Raw genomic sequence first — 25491 nt, forward strand, 5'->3', positions numbered from 1 at the left:
AGTTAAGAGAATAAATTATTATAATGTAAAACTTTATAACAGTCCTACAATACTGTAGACATTAAAACAGACGTAATATTATTATCCTCTGTGTTATTTATTCATTCAGATGAGCTTGCTGTGATTTGCCAACGTGAACTCAAATCTAATCTAAAGAAGAAGTTTCAATGTGTATTTGAGGGGATCGCTAAACAAGGAAACCCAACACTTCTCAATAATATCTACACAGAGCTCTACATCACAGAGGGTGGAACAGGAGAGGTCAATAATGAACATGAGCTGAGACAGATTGAGACAACAATCAGGAAACAAGCAAGACCAGAGACTGCAATCAAATGTAACGACATCTTCAAAACCTTAACTGGACAAGACAAACTTATCAGAACTGTGCAGACAAAGGGAGTCGCTGGCATTGGAAAAACAGTCTCTGTGCAGAAGTTCATTCTGGACTGGGCTGAAGGAAAAGCAAATCAGGATGTCCAATTTGTATTTTCATTCCCTTTTCGGGAGCTGAATTTGATGAAAGAGGACAAACACACTTTCATTGAACTTCTCAATCACTTCTCAATGGAAACCAAACAATCAAGAATCTCCAACTACAACAAGTACAAAGTTCTGTTCATCTTTGATGGTCTGGATGAGTGCCGACTGCCCCTAGACTTCCAGAAGAACAAGATCTGTTGGGACGTCACAGAGTCAACCTCAGTGGATGTTCTGCTGACAAATCTCATCAAGGGAAATCTGCTTCCCTCTGCTCTCCTCTGGATAACTACCCGACCTGCAGCAGCCAATAAGATCCCTTCAGGGTGTGTTGACCAGGTGACAGAGGTACGAGGGTTCAATGACCCACAGAAGGAGGAGTACTTCAGGAAGAGATTCAGTGATCAGGACCTGGCCAGCAGAATCATCTCACACATAAAGACATCAAGGAGCCTCCACATCATGTGCCACATTCCAGTCTTCTGTTGGATTTCTGCAACAGTCCTTGAACACATGCTGGAACAGAAGAGAGAAGAGATGCCCAAGACTCTGACTGAGATGTACACACACCTTGTGGTGTTTCATACCAAACAGAAGAATGAAAAGTATCTTGGGAAAGAAGATACAGGTCCACACTGGAATAAAGATAGCATTCTGTCACTGGGAAAACTGGCTTTTCAACAGCTTGTGAAGGGCAATCTGATTTTCTATGAAGAAGACCTGAAAGAGTCTGGCGTTGATGTTAATGAAGCCTCAGTGTACTCAGGATTGTGCACACAGCTCTTTAAAGAGGAATGTGGGCTGTACCAGGACAAGGTGTACTGCTTCGTACATCTGAGCATTCAGGAGTTTCTGGCTGCTGTATATGTGTTCCTCTCATTCATCAACAACAATGAGAATCTAATGGACGAACCTCAATCAATGTTCAGATACTTTTTGTCGCTCTTCAGAGAGAAGCCTAAAGTTACTGAAGTTACTTTCTACAAGAGTGCTGTGGATAAAGCCTTACAAAGTGAGACGGGAAACCTGGACCTTTTCCTCCGCTTCCTTCTGGGCCTCTCACTGGAGTCCAATCAGAAGCACTTACGAGGTCTACTGACAAAGACAAGCAGCTCACAGAGCCATGAAGAAACAGTCAAGTACATCAAGGAGAAGATCAGGGAGAATCCCTCTCCAGAGAGGAGCATCAATCTGTTCCACTGTCTGAATGAACTGAATGACCATTCTCTAGTGGAGGAGATCCAAAGCTTCCTGAGATCAGGAAGTCTCTCAAAACCCAACCTGTCACCTGCACAGTGGTCAGCTCTGGTCTTTGTGTTGCTGACTTCAGAAAAGGATCTGGACGTGTTTGACCTGAAGAAATACTCCAGATCAGAGGAAGGTCTTCTGAGGCTGCTGCCAGTGGTCAAAGCCTCCAGAGCTGCTCTGTGAGTAAATAAAATTACATTTAAGAACTAATCATCAGGAATAAATATTCAGTTCAGAGAAAAATATGTATTATAATATGTACATAATATTATATTGAAAAACATATTGAATAAATTCATTGATTTTCACATTAGTATACCAATATGACCATACAATTCTAGGAGACGGAAGAATCTATATGTTGTTTGAGAGAATAAACCAAATGCATCTACCATTGTCCTTCTACACTACTGGTGTTAAATGAACAGTGTGTTTGTTAAGTCATGATGATCTCTTTGTCAGGCTGTCAGGCTGTGGAGTGACAGAGGAAGGCTGTGCTTCTCTGGTCTCAGTTCTGGAGTCAAACCCCTCACACCTGAGAGAGCTGGACCTGAGTAACAATGACCTGAAGGATTCAGGAGTGAAGCTGCTCTCTGCTGGACTGGGGAATCCCCACTGTAAACTGGAGACTCTGAGGTCAGTATTATCAGATATGAAAGCACTTTATGTATGTAGTTCTCCCATTTGAAAAGTCGTAATTATTCGGTTATATCCACATATATTGTATTAAAGTAGTTGTAAGTTTAGTATTTGGTCCCATATTCCATGCCTCCAGTGATTACATTAATCTTGTGATTCTACAAACTTGTTGAATTCATTTGCAGTTTGTCTTGGTTGTGTTTTAGATGTTTTCCTAATAGAAACTGAATGGTGAATAATGTCCTGTCATTTTGGAGTCACTTCACTTGTATTGTCAGTAAGAATAGAAGATGTTTTCTACATTCATGTGGATGCTACCATGATTATGAATAATCATGAATGAATCGAGAATAATGCTGAATGAGAAAGTTACAGAGGAACAAAGATCAGACCCCCTCTGTTATTGGTAATGGTGAGAGGTTAGCATGTTTTGTTGTAGTCTCTGTTATTGGTAATGGTGAGAGGTTAGCATGTTTTGTTGTAGTCTCTGTTATTGGTAATGGTGAGAGGTTAGCATGTTTTGTTGTAGCCTCTGTTATTGGTAATGGTGAGAGGTTAGCATGTTTTGTTGTATCCTCTGTTGTTGGTAATGGTGAGAGGTTAGCATGTTTTGTTGTAGCCTCTGTTATTGGTAATGGTGAGAGGTTAGTATGTTCAGTTGTAGCCTCTGTTATTGGTAATGGTGAGAGGTTAGCATGTTTTGTTGTATCCTCTGTTGTTGGTAATGGTGAGAGGTTAGCATGTTTTGTTGTAGCCTCTGTTATTGGTAATGGTGAGAGGTTAGCATGTTTTGTTGTATCCTCTGTTGTTGGTAATGGTGAGAGGTTAGCATGTTTTGTTGTAGCCTCTGTTATTGGTAATGGTGAGAGGTTAGTATGTTCAGTTGTAGCCTCTGTTATTGGTAATGGTGAGAGGTTAGCATGTTTTGTTGTATCCTCTGTTTTTGGTAATGGTGAGAGGTTAGCATGTTTTGTTGTAGCCTCTGTTATTGGTAATGGTGAGAGGTTAGTATGTTCAGTTGTAGCCTCTGTTATTGGTAATGGTGAGAGGTTAGCATGTTTTGTTGTAGCCTCTGTTGTTGGTAATGGTGAGAGGTTAGCATGTGTTGTTGTAGCCTCTGTTATTGGTAATGGTGAGAGGTTAGTATGTTTAGTTGTAGCCTCTGTTATTGGTAATGGTGAGAGTTTAGCATGTTTTGTTGTAGCCTCTGTTATTGGTAATGGTGAGAGTTTAGCATGTTTTGTTGTAGCCTCTGTTATTGGTAATGGTGAGAGTTTAGCATGCTTTGTTGTAGCCTCTGTAACTCTCTCACTCTGTCTAAATAGATATGGTGTGGACTGTATACTCAATACAATCTAAATCTGATACCTCACTGTCTAAATAGATATGGTGTGGACTGTATACTCAATACAATCTAAATCTGATACCTCACTGTCTAAATAGATATGGTGTGGACTGTATACTCAATACAATCTAAATCTGATACCTCACTGTCTAAATAGATATGGTGTGGACTGTATACTCAATACAATCTAAATCTGATTCCTCACTGTCTAAATAGATATGGTGTGGACTGTATACTCAATACAATCTAAATCTGATACCTCACTGTCTAAATAGATATGTTGTGGACTGTATACTCAATACAATCTAAATCTGATACCTCACTGTCTAAATAGATATGGTGTGGACTGTATACTCAATACAATCTAAATCTGATACCTCACTGTCTAAATAGATATGGTGTGGACTGTATACTCAATACAATCTAAATCTGATACCTCACTGTCTAAATAGATATGGTGTGGACTGTATACTCAATACAATCTAAATCTGATACCTCACTGTCTGTCTTCTGACTGATACTGCTTTTTAAACTGGTCTGGTCAGTCTACTATAATATTTGTACTATACATGTTTCTATCTGCAGGCAATTATTATTTTGATCATTTGTCATTTTTTATGATGATACACTAATTTACGAATATATATGGAATATGTTGAAAAAATATACTGCCACTATTTTCACCACCAAAGAATAGTAGTGCGGTTTTAATATGATTTGACTCTTTGCAGGCTGTCAGGCTGTCTAGTCACAGAGGAAGGCTGTGCTTCTCTGGTCTCAGCTCTGAGGTCAAACCCCTCACACCTGAGAGAGCTGGACCTGAGCTACAATCACCCAGGAGACTCAGGAGTCAGACTGCTCTCTGCTGGACTGGAGGATCCACACTGCAGACTGGAGAAACTCAAGTATGTAGAGGGTTTATGTCAATGTTCATATCAGACATGTTGACTTATCAGGCTAGTTAAGACAAACATTCTTATCAACACTTGGACAAAGTTATATGCTGACTGTGTGTGTGTGTGTGTGTGTGTGTGTGTGTGTGTGTGTGTGTGTGTGTGAGAGTTCAGGTGTATCCCTCAATGACTGTCTGTTCTTCTGCTTACCGCTACAGTGTGGAACATGGTGGAGAGAACAGAATGAAACCTGGGCTTAGAAAATGTGAGTGTTGACAGCTGTGAAGAATATGACTAAGAATAAGTCTTAATTCAAGTTAAGTCAAAGTCAAAGACCACCATCATGACTTACTTGGTCATATTAAATATCAGCTGTAGTTCTACAGAAGCAGAAATCAGGGACAACAAAGTTTACAAAGAGTTGCTTTGACTGTGTGTGTGTGTGTGTGTGTGTGTGTGTGTGTGTGTGTGTGTGTGTGTGTGTAATTAATAGGAATAAGTGTGTTTTATATTACCATACAGTATAACATATGATCATTCAACAAGTCTCAAGTTACCTTAACTTCTCCTTTTGATACCTAGAAACATCTACATTAAATGAATTAGTGAAAAGTGAGTTAACATTCTAATGTGAATGATGATGATTTCTAATATTGTGTCTGGTTTCATCCATCAGATGTCTGTGATCTCACACTGGACCTAAACACAGTAAACAGACACCTCTCTCTGTCTGAGGAGAACAGAAAGGTGACATGTAGGAGAGAGAAGCAGCCGTATCCTGATCACCCAGAGAGATTTGAGGACTGTAGACAGGTGCTGTGTAGAGAGGGTCTGACTGGGCGCTGTTACTGGGAGGTAGAGTGGAGTGGGAGGGGAGAGGAAGTGTGGACAGGGAGAAGGGGGGCTGATATAGGAGTGACATATAAAGGAATCAACAGGAGAGGAAGGGGTGGTTGTCTTGGATACAATGACAAGTCCTGGACTCTGTTCTGCTCTGACAACAGTTACATTGCCTGTCACAATAATAATCCCACTACCATAGATGTCCCCTCCTCCAGCTCCCACAGAGTAGGAGTGTATCTGGACTGGCCAGCTGGAACTCTGTCCTTCTATAGAGCCTCCTCTGACACACTGACCCACCTGTACACATTCACCTCCACATTCACTGAGCCCCTCTATCCAGGGTTTAGGCTTTGGGGTGATGGTGCCTCAGTGTCCCTGTGATACACACACACACTGAACACACACACACTGTCTCTGTCAATAATAACCTGACACACACACACACTAGACTCTTTCTCACACACACACACACAATGACACAGACACACACTGGACTTACACACACACTGGACTCTTTCTCACACACACACACACACAATGACACACACACACACACACACACACACACACACACACTGGACTCCTCAGTGTCCCTGTAAATAATTACCATGTTAACAGTGATACACACACACAAACATTGGACACATACATACACACACACACACACATTGTTTAGGGTTTTGTGGGATGGCGACTCAGTGTCCCTCTGTCAGTGAACACACACACGCTGGACACACATACACACTGGACACACACACAGACTGGACACACACACGTACTGGACTAACATGTCACACACACTCACACTGGACACAGACACACACATACACACACACTGGACACACACATACACACTGGACACACACACATACACACTGGACACACACACATACACACTGGGGACACACACACACACATACACACTGGACACACACACACACTGGACACAGACACACACATACAACCTGGACACACACACACTGGACAAACACACACACTGGACAAACACACACACTGGACACACACACACACTGGACACACCCAAACAGAATGAATTCACACACACACACACACAGACACACACACACACACACACACTGGACACACACACACACACACACACTGGACAAACACACACACACACTAGACAAACACACACACATATTAGACCAACACACACTCACGCTGGACTCAGACACACACTGGACCCAAACACACTCACACTGGACTCAGACACACACTTGACACACACACACACACACTGGACACACACACACACACACACTGGACCCACACACCTGCTGGACACACACATGCACACACACTGAACACACACACACACACACACATACGCACACTGGACACACACACACACACACACTGGACACACACACACACTGGACACACACTGGATAAACCAAATGCTGAGAGTTTACCCCAGTCAGAGTTATACTTAAACTACATATTTTAATAATATGAGCTTCATCTCTTTGATCCTCAGATCAGTTCAGTGTGTAAATAATATCATATAGTATAAGTATAAATGAATACAATAAAATAGCAACTGAGATATTTTATAGCAAAGATCCCCTAGTCAACATGACAAACCACAGAAAGGTTACAAAGTGCCTTTTAACTTGAAAGATCCAGATCAATTCTCTCCCATCTCAAATACCCTGAACTCACAGAGGAGAGGTACCCTTCTAGATACTCCCATCACAAATACCCTGAACTCACGGAGGAGAGGTACCCTTCTAGATACTCCCATCTCAAATACCCTGAACTCAGGGAGGAGAGGTACCCTTCTAGATACTCCCATCTCAAATACCCTGAACTCACGGAGGAGAGGTACCCTTCTAGATACTCCCATCTCAAATACCCTGAACTCACGGAGGAGAGGTACCCTTCTAGATACTCCCATCTCAAATACCCTGAACTCACGGAGGAGAGGTACCCTTCTAGATACTCCCATCTCAAATACCCTGAACTCACAGTGGAGAGGTACCCTTCTAGATACTCCCATCTCAAATACCCTGAACTCACAGAGGAGAGGTACCCTTCTAGATACACCCATCACAAATACCCTGAACTCACGGAGGAGAGGTACCCTTCTAGATACTCCCATCTCAAATACCCTGAACTCACGGAGGAGAGGTACCCTTCTAGATACTCCCATCTCAAATACCCTGAACTCACGGAGGAGAGGTACCTTTCTAGATAGTCCCATCTCAAATACCCTGAACTCACAGTGGAGAGGTACCCTTCTAGATACTCTCATCACAAATACCCTGAACTCACAGTGGAGAGGTACCCTTCTAGATACTCTCATCACAAATACCCTGAACTCACGGAGGAGAGGTACCTTTCTAGATACTCCCATCTCAAATACCCTGAACTCACAGAGGAGAGGTCAAGAACAGACGTACGATGGTTCCATACAGGACACACACACACACTGGACACACACACACACACTGGACACACACACACACTGGACACACACACACACACACACACTGGACACACACACTGGACACACACACACGCACACTGGACACAGACACACACTGGACACAGACACACACTGGACACACACACACACTGGACACACACACACTGGACAAACACACACTGGACACACACACAGGACACATACTCACACAGGACACAAACACACACACAGGACACACACACACTGGACACACACTCAAACACACACACACACACACACGTCTTCCTAAAATTGTGAGGACCTTGACCCAGGACTTATTACAATAACACCGTTAAAATACCAATGTGATCATTTGTACAATTATATATAATTATATATGGACCTACGCTCCATAGTTGTATAATTATATATGGACATACGCTCCATAGTTATCTAATTATATCTGGACATACGCTCCATAGTTGTATAATTATATATGGACATACACTCCATAGTTGTATAATTATATATGGACATACTCTCCATAGTTGTATAATTATATCTGGACATACACTCCATAGTTGTATAATTATATATGGACATACGCTCCATAGTTGTACAAGTATACAAGGATATATTGTACTTTTCATAATAAAACAGACTTGAAACAAGAAAAAACCTGTTAATTGTGAAAACAATTTTGTAATTGTAAAGGCTTCTGGGTGGAGGAGTCAGGCAGAGAGCAGGGTTCAAAACGTGGATCTTCTGGGTGGAGGAGTCAGGCGCAGAGTGCAGGGTTCAAAACGTGGATCTTCTGGGTGGAGGAGTCAGGCGCAGAGAGCAGGGTTCAAAACGTGGATCTTCTGGGTGGAGGAGTCAGGCAGAGAGCAGGGTAGTTCAAAACGTGGATCTTCTGGGTGGAGGAGTCAGGGGCAGAGAGCAGGGTAGTTCAAAACGTGGATCTTTATTCCAAGAACAGAGTAACGGCCAAACACAAGGGCGCAACCCAACAAACAGGACGGAACTGTCCGGAAAAACGGAATCCACAATAATCCACATGAACAGAAAAGCCAGCGGGCCGACGGGGTTTAAACAGCCCAAAACCCAAACAACAAACAGGTGCAACTAAACTAAATGAAACAGAAAAGGTGATCAGCTAGTAGACGACCGCCGAGCGCCGCCCGAACAGGAAGAGGCACCATCTTCGGAGGGATTTGATTTAACGTTTCCTCTGTCAGGTTGATGTTCACCTGCGACTGGTTGAAACATGAAACAAATATGAAATGAAATACAAAACAATTAAATATGTGAAAATTAATTAAACAAATTGTACAATTAGTACAACAGAGTTTTGTGATGCAGGGTTACTATAGCAACAGAGTGTTGTAATGCAGGGTCACTATAGCAACAGAGTTCTCTCTGCTCTCTCTCTTTCTGCTCGCTCTTTCTGTTCTCTGCTCTCTCTGTTCTCATCCATCAGATGTCTGTGATCTCACCCTGAACCTAAACACAGTAAACAGCCACCTCTCTCTGTCTGAGGAGAACAGAAAGGTGACATGTAGGACGGAGGAGCAGCCGTATCCTGATCACCCAGAGAGATTTGAGGTCTGTTCTGCTCTGACAACAGTTACTCTGCCTGTCACAATAATAAACCCACTACCATAGACGTCTGCCCCTCCAGCCCCCACAGAGTAGGAGTGTATCTGGACTGGCCAGCGTGAACTCTGTCCTTCTATAGAGCCTCCTCTGACACACTGACCCACCTGAACACATTCACCTCCACATTCACTGAGCCCCTCTATCCAGGGTTTTGGGTTTGGGATGATGGTGAATCAGTGTTCCTCTGTCAGTGACACACACACTGGACACAACAACTAAAGCTCTAAAGTAACTTTTTATTGACAGATGCCTCATTTAAATGTTCTGGGTTTTGATGAAAGGAAATCCCATAAAGCCTACTGGCCAGGACTTTGTTATGGCATCTTCTGATTGGGTGTCTCAGGCCATTACTTTGTTATGGCATCTTCTGATTGGGTGTCTCAGGTCAGGACTTTGTTATGACATCTTCTGATTGGGTGTCTCAGGTCAGGACTTTGTTATGACATCTTCTGATTGGGTGTCTCAGGTCAGGACTTTGTTATGGCATCTTCTGATTGGGTGTCTCAGGTCAGGTCTGAGCCATGATCAGAATGTGTCTGTCTATTTCCAGCCTTGCCATTTCTACCTGTCCTGATCTAGTGTTTGACCCCTGACCTCCACACAACGTCTCACTGTCCATGTCTGCTTTTAGCTCCCACCTCTACTTCACTGTGTTATAATGAACCTTATGCTTGTTATGTCACCTCTGTAACCAGGTATCAAACATCCTGACCTTTCTGACCCTGTCCCATGGCCCCACTTCACTGTGTTATAATGGACCTTATGCTTGTTATGTCACCTCTGTAACCAGGTATCAAACATACTGACCTTCCTGACCCTGTCCCATGGCCCTACTTTCTACAACTAAACATTTAAATCCTCTAAGTTTTGTTTAGTGTCCACTTACTTATTTATTTATGTATTTGTTGTATATTGGGGTTGTGCAGCAGAGCATCATGGGGGTTTGTATGTGTTGAGATGATCACGTTCCAGATAAATGGTTGAACTGATTCCTGTCTCCCGTCTCATCATTATTGAATTGTTATACAGACGTGGTTATGAAACCCACAAAACATAACAACAGATTGGTGATAAGTCTGAATCTACAGGAACTATTCTGTCTGGAAGAAGTTGGTTTTTACAATTGTTTAAAACTGTTATTTTCTGTGGTTCAGTCTAGGCTAATGTTAACACAGTGATTTACTAGCAGAGGCAAGTGCAGAGTTGAGCTAGCTAAGAGAGAGATTTAACATTGTCATGGAAAAGGACCCGAGACGTATGCCAGATCTGGAAAACAACTTGATTACCTCTCTAGGGTATGTGGGACTAATGTCCCACCTGACCAACATCCAGTGAAAGTGCAGGGCGCCAAATTCAAACAACAGAAATCTCATAATTAAAATTCCTCAACCATACAAGTATTATACGCCATTTTAAAGCTAAACTTGTTGTTAATTCCAACACAGTGTCCGATTTCAAAAAGGCTTTACGACGAAAGCACACCATGCGATTATGTTAGGTCAGCACCTACTCACAAAAAACACAGCCATTTTTCCAGCCAAAGAGAGGAGTCACAAAAAGCAGAAATAGAGATCAAATGAATCACTAACCTTTGATGATCTTCATCAGATGACACTCATAGGACTTCATGTTACACAATACATGTATGTTTTGTTCGATAAGGTGCATATTTATATCCAAAAATCTCAGTTTACATTGGCGCTTTACGCTCAGTAATGTTTTGCTTCCAAAACATTCAGTGATTTTTCAGAGAGCCACATCAATTTACAGAAATATTCATCATAAACTTTAATATAAGATACAAGTGTTATGAGAATTATACTTCTCTTTAATGCAACCGCTGTGTCAGATTTTTTTTTTTACTTACGGAAAAAGCAAACCATACAATAATCTGAGACGGCGCTCAGATATAAACAACATTTCTCCTCCATGTTGGAGTCAACAGAAATACAAAATTACATCATAAATATTCCAGGCAGTTTACTCTGGGCACGCTTTTCATCCGGAGGTGAAAATACTGCCCCCTACCCCAAATAAGTTAAAAAAGGAGGAATATATATTGATTAAAGGAAGGGACATTTATTCAACTGTGAAGACGAACTTTGGAAATAAAAACTGCTAAATGAGCGAACTTGAGGAGGAAACGTCAATGAGTGAAGTGAATGAAGATCATGTGACTGAGGAAAATATTGATGTGGTTGAGGACAATATTGAAGTGAGTGACAATCATGAGCCTATTTAGAAATGAAAAATGGCTGGAATTGTTGGAAACATTGGACAGTTTAATGAAACCATTGAGCAGTGGACCTCATATACAGAACGGTTTGAATATTCTGTTCTTGTAAATTACATTGATGATGACAACACTGTGCTTACAGTTTTTAGTGTAATGGGGCCAAAGACATGTAATTTACTAGGCAGCCTGTTACATCCAGACAACAGGTAACAAGGCGTATGTGGATGTTGTGGAGATACTTAAAGGACATGTTTCACCAGAACCACTAGTTAATGCTGAAAGGTTCAGGTTCCACAGGAGACATCAGGAAGAGGGAGAATCAGTACCAATGTTTGCTGCTGCAGTAAAGAAACTATCAGAACACTGTGAGTTGAATGGTGTTCTAAATGACATCATAAGAGACAGACTAGAATGTGGGCTACGGAGTGAAGATACACCAAAGTGACTGTTGACTGAAAGTCATCTGACCTTGGTGAAGGACATTGAAATCACTGTGTCCATGGAACTAGCTGCTGAACAGGCTCAACCAGTTGAGTTCATCAGGAACGTAGTGGGTTCATCTAACAATCCTAATCACCAGCTGATACATTGTAATCTCGTGCATATACCTTCCATCTAGAAAACATTTAATGAAAATCATAACCTCTCCTCTGTGTGATCTATGTAATCAAGGTGCCTTGGGCTCCTTTAATCATATGTACTGGGAGTGACCAGGGGACATGTTTTGGAAAGAGGTTCCCTCTGTCTTATCTGCTGTAGTGGATGTCATCACACCTTGTTCCCCCAAACTGTTATCACTTAATGATCATTCACCACTATCATTACAGAAAATACCTTTCATGTCAGGTTTGACAGCAGCTAAAAAGATGTTGGAACTAAGATGTCTACAACCTCATTGGATCAGCACTTTATACACTGTTAGGATTCATGGGTCTACAACCTCATTGGATCAGCACTTTATACACTGTTAGGATCCATGGGTCTACCACCACACCTCATTGGATCAGCACTTTATACACTGTTAGGATCCATGGGTCTACCACCACACCTCATTGGATCAGCACTTTATACACTGTTTTAATATATCTATCTGCTACTTCTTGATAGTCAGACTACTTCCCATTTACAGATAGACTACTCAGGTTAAAACTTTATTTAGGTATGTTTTTTGAATTAATGGCTATCCTATTTGTACGGAACAAGAGTCCTAATTCCCCAATGCGTACTATATCTCTCCTTAATAACCTTCTGGCTTGCAAAACCAGGATTTATTATGCTCTAGTTTATGTATGGTAGTGCACCTTACCACGAGTCCCGTTTCTTCCTTCCTATCGATTTTGGTTAAAACGCAAATTAGAAACCCAGTGTATTTGTTCAGAATATTCAAGCACCTATCATTGATTAAATCCAAATTCCTTTAGAACATTCAATCAAAAATATCCCAAATACACTATTTTTCTGAACTCATAAAATCCTTTACACAATCTGATGGGATGGATGTTCAACCCCATTAAAATGACCATAAGGTCTATATAGAACCTTTAGGTTAAGACCTCACCGATCTGTTCATGGCAAAGCAGTTCAATGAATGATACTAATTGATTCTTGAAAAATATAACTTAGAAATCATCTCCTCATCTTGAGGAGTCACCTGTGACAGTATTCATAAAGAGTAGGAGAGCTGATCTAGGATCAGTTTAGCCTTTTAGATCATAATGAATCAGATTACATGGAGAGGGGGGACCTGATCCTAGATCATAATGAATCAGATTACATGGAGAGAAGGGACCTGATCCTAGATCATAATGAATCAGATTACATGGAGAGGGGGGACCTGATCCTAGATCATAATGAATCAGATTAGATGGAGAGGAGGGACCTGATCCTAGATCATAATGAATCAGATTACATGGAGAGGAGGGACCTGATCCTAGATCATAATGAATCAGATTACATGGAGAGGGGGACCTGATCCTAGATCATAATGAATCAGATTACATGGAGAGGGGGGACCTGATCCTAGATCATAATGAATCAGATTAGATGGAGAGGAGGGACCTGATCGTAGATAATCGTTAATCAAATTACATGGAGAGGGGGACCTGATCCTAGATCATAATGAATCAGATTACATGGAGAGGGGGACCGGATCCTAGAGCAACACTCCTCCTCTGGGACACTGCCTGTATGAAACAGAACACATAGTTGTAAAGTCTAGTTACAGCAGGTGTTTACTGTCATCTAGTGGAAGATACCAATATAACACTTTATTATCAGGGTGGGGAGACGGCTGAGCTGAAACAGAAAGTAAAGTTGTTGTTTTGTACAGGATCCATTTTGAGACGACAGAGCAGAAAAGACTATATGGAGATTATTGAAAAATAAAGTAAGTATTACTGAACAATAATCTATTCTAATGGACAGAGTATGTGCATGAATACCTGGAATGCTAAATTACTAGTTAGTAGAACTGCTACTTGAGCTGAGTTGCTGACAGACAGCAGATTTCTAAGTGTAAACTAATCAGTAGTCCTACATGTTATCAGTAACACGTCTGGTAAAGATGTTGAAGGAGCTTTTCAATTATATGGTTTTATGTTTATCTCAGGGTTTCTCCATCCTTTTGATTTTACCAGCACTTACACACCTGATTCAATATCTTGCTTCCATCCTCCTTCCTGTAACCTGCTGACCTTTAGTATCTTCTCTTAATGTGCATGTCCTTGCTTCTTCAGCCTGGCAACTAGACCTATTTATATGTAATGCTTTTGCTCTCCTTAATGGTTCGCTCCTCCACCGCTAGGCTACCTGCCGCCCCAAAATAAGATGTAGGCCTATCAGGGGCTATTAGTTAGTTTTCAGGCTACCTGCCTCCCCAAAATAAGATGCAGGCCTATCAGGGGCTATTAGGTAGTTTTTAGGCCTTGTGGGCGGGTTTTGAGTAGTCATTGGGCTAGAAAAAGTAATTGAACTAAATCACCTGACTGTTTGGATGTGTCTGTTAGTAAATGTTTTATTTCTAAAGGATAATGAATAAAAGAGAACAATTGACATTCAATAATTATTTGTCACTGTGTTACCCACAACTAACATGCTGGATCTCTGTTTAGGGGTCAGTGCTCTAAAATGAGTCTCTCTGGGGAGAGAGAGGAGGGGGACACTGCCTCTAAAATGAGTCTCTCTGGGGAGAGAGAGGATGGGGGCCCTGCCTCTAAAATGAGTCTCTCTGGGAAGAGAGAGGAGGGGGGCCCTGCCTCTAAAATGAGTCTCTCTGAGGAGAGAGAGGATGGGGGCCCTGCCTCTAAAATGAGTCTCTCTGGGGAGAGAGAGGAGGGGGGCCCTGCCTCTAAAATGAGTCTCTCTGGGGAGAGAGAGGATGGGGGCCCTGCCTCTAAAATGAATCTCTCTGGGAAGAGAGAGGAGGGGGGCCCTGCCTCTAAAATGAGTCTCTCTGAGGAGAGAGAGGATGGGGGCCCTGCCTCTAAAATGAGTCTCTCTGGAGAGAGAGAGGAGGGGGGCCCTGCCTCTAAAATGAGTCTCTCTGGGGAGAGAGAGGAGGGGGGCCCTGCCTCTAAAATGTGTCTCTCTGGGGAACACGACACCAAAACTAAGAGGTGAGATGACAATATTGTTTAAGAATGTATATTCTAAAACGTTTTTAAATCAGGAAATATTGCTTATGTGTACATTCTATATACTGTAACTATATACTATATACTACATTCTATATACTGTAACTATATACTATATACTACATTCTATATACTGTAACTATATACTATATACTACATTCTATATACTGTAACTATATACTATCTCTACATTCTATATACTGTAACTATATACTATATACTACATTCTATATACTGTAACTATATACTATATACTACATTCTATATACTGTAACTATATACTATATACTACATTCTATATACTGTAACTATATACTATATACTACATTCTATATACTGTAACTATATACTATATACTACATTCTATATACTGTAACTATATACTATATACTACATTCTATATACTGTAACTATATACTATATACTACATTCTATATACTGTAACTATATACTATATACTACATTCTATATACTGTAACTATATACTATATACTACATTCTATATACTGTAACTGTTCTAGGTCTTGTTTTGTTTTGTTTTGGTGATGATCCATTTTTCATCAAATCAAGTCTGTCTTTTTTAAGTGAAATTTACCCACTTTAGAAGCCTTTATAAAGACTTGAAGTCATTTAATCATTTCTATAAACAATCAAATATAATTTACCAACATTTCTGAAAGTGGACACAGCGTTTTGGAATGAAACTCATCTTCTGTTTCCCCATCTGAGCTCAGAGTAGATGAGATATGTAATGTTTGTCTCTGTTGTGTTGAAGCCCAATCAAGCAGGAGAGACCAGCCTCCCCTGTTCCCAGCTGTGTGTCCATGAAGAGTGACCGGTCTATGCTTCAACCTCTAAACTTTAGAGAGGGAGACTTTTCTACTGAACAAAGGTAAGAAGAACTCATGGGTCCTGGTCAGTGAGTTAAACAACACTGTCTCTAGTAATTTCTCCTCTCCCATTTTCCCATTTATTGTTGTTTTCATAATCCATAGGCTAATCATTTTGTCCATTTTCATAGTCCTAAAACAATATTAAACAAACACAACATTCCCTGTGTGTGTGTGTGTGTGTGTGTGTGTGTGTGTGTGTGTGTGTGTGTGTGTGTGTGTGTGTGTGTGTGTGTGTGTGTGTGTGTGTGTGTGTGTGTGTGTGTGTGTGTGCACTCCCTGGATGAGGAGAAGTAATCTCTATCCTGATTGTCACTTTTACCTCTACCTACATGTACATATTATCTCAATTATAGTCTCATTATTACCTCAACTACCTGTTACCTGGTACCCTGCACATTGACTCAGTACTGGTTCTCCTTATAGCCTCATTATTACCTCAACTACCTGGTACCCTGCACATTGACTTAGTACTGGTTCTCCTTATAGTCTCATTATTACCTCAACTACCTGGTACCCCTGCACATTGACTCAGTACTGGTACTCCTTATAGTCTCATTATTACCTCAACTACCTGGTACACTGCATATTGACTCAGTACTGGTACTCCTTATAGTCTCATTATTACCTCAACTATCTTTTACCCTGCACATTGACTCAGTACGTAAGCCAGCAGCATCCTAGTTTTCCAAGCTAGTCGGTACAGCTCGGTAATCTAGCTAGCTACTCTACCAGCAGCATCCTAGTTATCCTAGCCAGTCAGTACAGCTAGGTAAGCTAGCTAGCTACTCTACCAGCAGCATCCTAGTTATCCTAGCTAGTCGTTACAGCTAGGTAAGCTAGCTAGCTTCTCTACCAGCAGCCTCCTAGTTATCCTAGCTAGTCGTTACAGCTAGGTAAGCTAGCTAGCTACTCTACCAGCAGCATCCTAGTTATCCTAGCTAGTCGGTACAGCTCGGTAAGCTAGCTAGCTACTCTACCAGCAGCATCCTAGCACCGGCTGCCTGCATTTCTTGTGGACCGATGGAGCTCCCCTTGTTTCTTCCACCTGTTAAATCCCGGTGAGGGCTTCTCCCTCTCTCGTTGACGGATGCTGGCTACCTCTGTCCGGTTCTCCTCTCTTCACTAGATGGACGGTAACTTTAGTGTTTAACCCGTCTGTGTCCAAGGACCAAACTTTTTAATATTATTTTCAGGGCGCCTCAATAGCAGGTATTGAACCCCGGGTAAATAATCACTAGTCAGAACCTCAATCTCAGTATACATGCATTATAAAAAATACCTGATAAAAATATCTCCTCATTTAGCAAAAAAACATGAACATAACTTATTTTGGAATGAAACTCTTCTTCTGTTTCCCCATCTGAGCTCAGAGTAGATGAGAGATGTAATGTTTGTCTCTGTTGTGTTGAAGTCCAATCAAGCAGGAGAGACCAGCCTCCCCTGTTCCCAGCTGTGTGTCCATGAAGAGTGACCAGTCTATGGATCAACCTCTAAACTTTAGAGAGGGAGACTTTTCTACTGAACAAAGGTAAGAAGAACTCATGGGTCCTGGTCAGTGAGTTAAACAACACTGTCTCTAGTCATTTCTCCTCTCACATTTTCTCATTTATTGTTGTTGTTTTCATAATCGATATGCTAATCCTTTTCTCATTTTCATAGTTCTAAAACAATATAAAACAAACACAACATTCCCTCCCTGTGTGTGTGTGCATGTGCGTGTGTGTGTGTGTGTGTACGTGTACTCCCTGGATGAGGAGATGTAATCTCATGTTTTGCCCACAGAAACCAACAGGAGAGATCAGAGTCAGAGATTCTCAGTGGTCAGTCTTCCCAGAGTCATCAAACAGACCTGGACTCCATATTCAGTGTATGTGGTCCTGTTATGTACTTTTGTTTTTGACAGATCAACTTTACTTGAGGTAAACAATCATTCATTAATGTGTTAATGAGAAAGCATTTATTCTCTTGCTTAACTTATTGACTTGATTTATTCCAGTTGCTTGAAGAGAAAATTATGACATTTGTGAAGAACGAGCTGAAGAAGTTCAAGAGGATTCTTAGTCCAGAACTCCCAGAAGGCTTTGAGAGTCAGCAGCAGGATAAGGAAGTGGTGGATGCTGAAGATGAGCAGCAGGAGAGCAGTGCCAGAGAGGGGGCTCTGAAGATCACACTGCACATCCTGAGGAAAATGAACCAGAAGGAGCTTGCTGACACACTGGAGAAATGTAAGATCTGTCTGCCTCATGTTGAATGCTGTTTTATAACATTTAAAAGCTGTAGCTAAAGTATAGCTAAAGTAGCTGTGTAACTCAACGATCAAGTAGCAGCAGGTAGCAGCAGGGATGTGTTGTGGTGATTAATTTAGAAAGAGAACATTAATAATACCATCAATAATACCAATAATAATATAATCACACCAGTCTGTAATGCATTATTAAAACATTTACACATTTATACAGTCAGTTAAGAGATAATAAATTATTATAATTTACAACTTTATAACAGTCCTACAATACTGTAGGCATTAAAACACACGCATTATTAATATCCTCTGTGTTATTTCTAGATTCAGATGAGCTTGCCGTGATTTGCCAACGTGAACTCAAATCTAATCTAAAGAAGAAGTTTCAATGTGTATTTGAGGGGATCGCTAAACAAGGAAACCCAACACTTCTCAATAAGATCTACACAGAGCTCTACATCACAGAAGGTGGAACAGGAGAGGTCAATAATGAACATGAGCTGAGACAGATTGAGACAACAACCAGGAAACAAGCAACACCAGAGACTCCAATCAGATGTAATGACATCTTCAAACCCTTCACTGGACAAGACAAACTCATCAGAACTGTGCTGACAAAGGGAGTCGCTGGCATTGGAAAAACAGTCTCTGTGCAGAAGTTCATTCTGGACTGGGCTGAAGGAAAATCAAATCAGGATGTCCAATTTGTATTTTCATTCCCTTTCCGGGAGCTGAATTTGATGAAAGTGGACAAACACACTTTCATTGAACTACTTAATCACTTCTCAATGGAAACCAAACAATCAAGAATCTCCAACTTCGACAAGTACAAAGTTCTGTTCATCTTTGATGGTCTGGATGAGTGCCGACTGCCCCTAGACTTCCAGAAGAACAAGATATGTTGGGACGTCACAGAGTCAACCTCAGTGGATGTTCTGCTGACAAATCTCATCAAGGGAAATCTGCTTCCCTCTGCTCTCATCTGGATAACTACCCGACCTGCAGCAGCCAATAAGATCCCTTCAGGGTGTGTTGACCAGGTGACAGAGGTACGAGGGTTCAATGACCCACAGAAGGAGGAGTACTTCAGGAAGAGATTCAGTGATGAGGACCTGGCCAGCAGAATCATCTCACACATAAAGACATCAAGGAGCCTCCACATCATGTGCCACGTTCCAGTCTTCTGTTGGATTTCTGCAACAGTCCTTGAACACATGCTGAAACATAAGAGAGAAGAGATGCCCAAGACTCTGACTGAGATGTACACACACCTTGTGGAGTTTCATACCAAACAGAAGAATGACAAGTATCTTGGGGAAGAAGAGACAGGTCCACACTGGAATAAAGAGAGCATTCTGTCACTGGGAAAACTGGCTTTTCAACAGCTTGTGAATGGCAATCTGATTTTCTATGAAGAAGACCTGAAAGAGGCTGGCATTGATGTCAGTGAAGCCTCAGTGTACTCAGGATTGTGCACACAGCTCTTTAAAGAGGAATGTGGGCTGTACCAGGTCAAGGTGTACTGCTTTGTTCATCTGAGCATTCAGGAGTTTCTGGCTGCTGTATATGTGTTCCTCTCATTCATCAACAACAATGAGAATCTAATGGACAAACTGCAAACAAAGTCCAGTATCTTTTCTTCGCTTTTCAGAGAGAAGCCTAAAGTTACTGAAGTTACTTTCTACAAGAGTGCTGTGGATAAAGCCTTACAAAGTGAGACAGGAAACCTGGACCTTTTCCTCCGCTTCCTTCTGGGCCTCTCACTGGAGTCCAATCAGAAGCGCTTCCGAGGTCTACTGACAAAGACAAGAAGCAGCTCACAGACCCATGAAGAAACAGTCAAGTACATCAAGGAGAAGATCAGGGAGAATCCCTCTCCAGAGAGGAGCATCAATCTGTTCCACTGTCTGAATGAACTGAATGACCATTCTCTTGTGAATGAGATCCAATTCTACCTGAGATCAGGAAGTCTCTCAAAACCCAAACTGTCACCTGCACAGTGGTCAGCTCTGGTCTTTGTGTTGCTGACTTCAGAAAAGGATCTGGATTTGTTTGACCTGAAGAAATACTCCAGATCAGAGGAAGGTCTTCTGAGGCTGCTGCCAGTGGTCAAAGCCTCCAGAGTTGCTCTGTGAGAAAATAAAATTACATATAAGAACTAATCATCAGTAAGAAATACTCAGTTTAGAGAAAAATATTTATTATTGAATAACTTTTTGAATCAATGTATATATTTTCACATTAGTAGAACACTATGACCATACAAATCTTGGAGACGGAAAATTAATCTATATGTTGTTTGAGAGAATAAACCAAATGCATCTGCTATTTGTCCTTCTACACTACTGGTGTTAAATTAACAGTGTGTTTGTGAAGTCATGATGATCTCTTTGTCAGGCTGTCAGGCTGTGGAGTCACAGAGGAAGGCTGTGCTTCTCTGGTCTCAGCTCTGGAGTCAAACCCCTCACACCTGAGAGAGCTGGATCTGAGTAACAATGACCTGAAGGATTCAGGAGTGAAGCTGCTCTCTGCTGGACTGGGGAATCCCCACTGTAAACTGGAGACTCTGAGGTCAGTATTCCTGTAGTTGGTCAACAAGTGATAACTGTTCACCAGATCCACATGTGTTTACCAGACACACATAGTCCACACCATATGTGTTTGGACAGTGAAGCTTACAGTTTTAAATGTGGTGCTCTGCTCCAGCATTTTGGATTTGAGATATAATGTTTCATATTAGGAGACAGTACAGAATGTCACATTTTATTTAAAGGTATTCACACATATATTTTACAGTTTATAAATGAAAACCTTTATGTATCTAGTTCTCCCATTTGAAAAAGTCATAATATTTTGGATAAATTATTTTTAGTCTTTTAAATACGTTTAGTATTTGGTCCCATATTTCTTGTTGAATTAATTTGCAGTTTGTCTTGGTTGTGTTTTAGATGTTTTTCCTAATAGAAACTGAATGGTGAATAATGTCCTGTCATTTTGGAGTCACTTCACTTGTATTGTCAGTAAGAATAGAAGATGTTTTCTACACTCATGAATTCATGATGCTACTATGATGATGAATAAAAGTTACAGAGGCACAAAGATCAGACCCCCTCTGTAATTGGTAATGGTGAGAGGTTAGCATGTTTTGTTGTAGCCTCTGTTATTGGTAATGGTGAGAGGTTAGCATGTTTTGTTGTAGACTCTGTTACTGGTAATGGTGAGAGGTTAGCATGTTTTGTTGTAGCCTCTGTTATTGGTAATGGTGATAGGTTAGCATGTTTTGTTGTAGTCTCTGTTATTGGTAATGTTGAGAGGTTAGCATGTTTTGTTGTAGCCTCTGTTATTTGTAATGGTGAGAGGTTAGCATGTTTTGTTGTAGCCTCTGTTATTGGTAATGGTGAGAGGTTAGCATGTTTTGTTGTAGCCTCTGTTATTGGTAATGGTGAGAGGTTAGCATGTTTTGTTGTAGCCTCTGTTATTTGTAATGGTGAGAGGTTAGTATGTTTTGTTGTATCCTCTGTAATTGGTAATGGTGAGAGGTTAGCATGTTTTGTTGTAGCCTCTGTTATTGGTAATGGTGAGAGGTTAGCATGTTTTGTTGTAGTCTCTGTTATTGGTAATGGTGAGAGGTTAGCATGTTTTGTTGTAGCCTCTGTTATTGGTAATGGTGAGAGGTTAGCATGTTTTGTTGTAGCCTCTGTTATTGGTAATGGTGATAGGTTAGCATGTTTTGTTGTAGTCTCTGTTATTGGTTATGGTGAGAGGTTAGCATGTTTTGTTGTAGCCTCTGTTATTGGTAATGGTGAGAGGTTAGTATGTTTTGTTGTATCCTCTGTTATTGGTAATGGTGAGAGGTTAGCATGTTTTGTTGTAGTCTCTGTTATTGGTAATGGTGAGAGGTTAGCATGTTTTGTTGTAGTCTCTGTTATTGGTAATGGTGAGAGGTTAGCATGTTTTGTTGTAGCCTCTGTAATTGGTAATGGTGAGATGTTAGCATGTTTTGTTGTAGTCTCTGTTATTGGTAATGGTGAGAGGTTAGTATGTTTTGTTGTAGCCTCTGTTATTGGTAATGGTGAGAGGTTAGCATGTTTTGTTGTAGTCTCTGTTATTGGTAATGGTGAGAGGTTAGCATGTTTTGTTGTAGTCTCTGTAATTGGTAATGGTGAGAGGTTAGTATGTTTTGTTGTAGCCTCTGTAACTTTCTCACTCATTATTATTCATGATTCTTTCATGATTTTTCTTAATCATGGTATCATCAGAATTAATTTATTATTGTTTAGAAACATGTTATCTACTCTCTTAGAGAGAAAAGTACTCCACTCATCATCCACCATTTTATTATCGGGCAAAACACAACCAAAACAAACTGCAAATGCAACCAACGAGTTTACGACAAAAACTAAATGTTTGACTATTTTAATACACTATGAGTGAATTGTTCAGAATACTTAAGACTTCTTCTAATTAGGAGACTGGAAACATAAATTGTTTTCATTTTTAATAGTGAAACACATGTCTTAAAATACTCTCAAATTAAAGGTGACATTATATACTGTCACCTCAAATGAAACATTTGTTCTGAAATCCAAAATGTTGGAGAATAGAGACACATTTAAAATGTTAGCTTCACTGTCTAAATAGATATGGTGTGGACTGTATACTCAATACAATCTAAATCTGATACCTCACTGTCAAAATAGATATGGTGAGGACTGTTTACTCAATACAATCTAAATCTGATACCTCACTGTCTAAATAGATATGGTGTGGACTGTATACTCAATACAATCTAAATCTGATACCTCACTGTCTAAATAGATATGGTGTGGACTGTATACTCAATACAATCTAAATCTGATTCCTCACTGTCTAAATAGATATGGTGTGGACTGAATACTCAATACAATCTAAATCTGATACCTCACTGTCTAAATAGATATGGTGTGGACTGTATACTCAATACAATCTAAATCTGATTCCTCACTGTCTGTCTTCTGACTGATACTGCTTTTTAAACTGGTCTGGTCAGTCTACTATAATATTTGTACTATACATGTTTCTCTCTACAAGCAATACATTGATAATTTGACATTTTTAATAATGATACTTGAATTTATAAATAGATATGGCAGGTTTCAGGACACTGATACAGTGTACAGTAAAGTATTTAGTCAGCCACCAATTGTGCAAGTTCTCCCACTTAAAAAGATGAGAGAGGCCTGTAATTTTCATCATAGGTACACTTCAACTATGACAGACAGAATGAGAAAAAAAATCCAGAAAATCACATTGTAGGATTTTTTATGATTTTTTTTGCAAATTATGGTGGAAAATAAGTATTTGGTCAATAACAAAAGTTTATCTCAATACTTTGTTATATACCCTTTGTTGGCAATGACAGAGGTCAAACGTTTTCTGTAAGTCTTCACAAAGTTTTCACACACTGTTGCTGGTATTTTGGCCCATTCCTCCATGCAGATCTCCTCTAGAGCAGTGATGTTTTGGGGCTGTTGCTGGGCAACACAGACTTTCAACTCCCTCCAAAGATTTTCTATAGGGTTGAGATCTGGAGACTGGCTAGGCCACTCCAGGACCTTGAAATGCTTCTTACGAAGCCACTCCTTCGTTGCCCGGGCTGTGTGTTTGGGATCGTTGTCATGCTGAAAGACCCAGCCACGTTTCATATTCAATGCCCTTGCTGATGGAAGGAGGTTTTCACTCAAAATCTCACGATACATGGCCCCATTCATTCTTTCCCACGGATCAGTCGTCCTGGTCCCTTTGCAGAAAAACAGCCCCAAAGCATGATGTTTCCCCCCCCCCCCCCTTGCTTCACAGTAGGTATGGTGTTCTTTGGATGCAACTCAGCATTCTTTGTCCTCCAAACACGACGAGTTGAGTTTTTACCAAAAAGTTATATTTTGGTTTGATCTGACCATATGACATTCTCCCAATCTTCTTCTGGATCATCCTCATGCTCTCTAGCAAACTTCAGACGGGCCTGAACATGTACTGGCTTAACCTGTCTAAGATATTGGTTCCCAATTGGGAATCAACCCACCCACGTTCAGCTGAAATGGTGGCGCATGGAACGCAAAAATATTCTTAAAAATATTTAACCTCCACACATTAACAAGTCCAATAGCTCAAATGAAAGATAAACACCTTGTTCATCTAGCCAGCAAGTCAGATTTCTAAAATGTTTTACGGCGAAAACATAGCACATATATATGTCAAACCACCACCAGACACAGCTCATTTGAATAGCCAAAACATGCAATCAACAAACGCAGGATTAAAAAATAAATCGTTCACTAACCTTTTGAAAATCTTCATCAGATGACAGTAATAGGACATGTTACACAGTACATTTTTTTTTCAATAATATGCCATTTATATCCATAAATGTCCATTTACAGTGAGTTCACGTTCAGAAATTACTCAAAAATGCCCGCAGGAAATCTAGGTAGCGCGGCAAGATAACGTAAATAGACATCATAAACTTTGACTAAATATACATGTTCTACATATAGTTAGAAAGATACACTGCTTCTTTATGCAACCGCTTTGTTAGATTTATTTTTAACGTTACAGAAATCGCACACTATTCAATATGCTGAGACGGCGCTCAGTTACAAGCTACATTTCTACGTAATGTTGGAGTCAACAGAAACACAGATTTAAGCATAAATATTCCCTTACCTTCGATGGTCTTCGTTCAGAATGTTCTGGAAGGCCTCATACTTACCCAATACATCGTTTGGTTTCAAGTCTTGCGTCTTTGTATTAGCTACTGCTAATAACATCAGCTGAAATGCACCCAAAACGTCCTCTGGTCCGGAAAAGTTGCGCATCAAAACTTCAAAATTACATATTATATGTCGACTAAACAGGTCAAACTAAGTGCAGAAGCAAGCTTTATGATGTTTTAGACACACAAAACAAACTTC

General features: G+C 40.6%; 2 protein-coding genes and 1 long non-coding RNA gene across 3 annotated transcripts in view; all 3 read left to right on the forward strand.

The window, feature by feature from the left end:
* Nucleotides 1-1911, forward strand: part of LOC118937844 (NLR family CARD domain-containing protein 3-like) — a 159253-nt gene extending 157342 nt beyond the window's left edge. The window contains exon 7 of the mRNA XM_036939584.1: nucleotides 110-1911. Coding sequence (XP_036795479.1) covers nucleotides 110-1911 — 1802 coding nt within the window. The remainder of the gene's footprint in view (nucleotides 1-109) is intronic.
* Nucleotides 1912-2337: 426 nt separating this feature from the next.
* On the forward strand, nucleotides 2338-20993 carry LOC110516933 (NLR family CARD domain-containing protein 3-like; the record flags this gene model as incomplete). Its single annotated transcript, XM_036939583.1, has 9 exons — nucleotides 2338-2364; nucleotides 14885-14900; nucleotides 15306-15388; nucleotides 16182-16298; nucleotides 17711-17827; nucleotides 18082-18166; nucleotides 18296-18524; nucleotides 18866-20672; nucleotides 20939-20993. Coding segments are annotated over exons 3-9 (2493 nt in total), but the record flags the coding sequence as incomplete, so codon positions are not given.
* LOC118937867 lies at nucleotides 8375-10527 on the forward strand. The gene is made up of 2 exons (XR_005035276.1): nucleotides 8375-10004; nucleotides 10046-10527. It is a non-coding gene; the product is annotated as an uncharacterized LOC118937867 (long non-coding RNA).
* Nucleotides 20994-25491: the final 4498 nt, after the last annotated feature.

The sequence above is a fragment of the Oncorhynchus mykiss genome, chromosome 12 (genome assembly GCF_013265735.2).
Source record: "Oncorhynchus mykiss isolate Arlee chromosome 12, USDA_OmykA_1.1, whole genome shotgun sequence".
Classification (NCBI taxonomy): domain Eukaryota; kingdom Metazoa; phylum Chordata; class Actinopteri; order Salmoniformes; family Salmonidae; genus Oncorhynchus; species Oncorhynchus mykiss.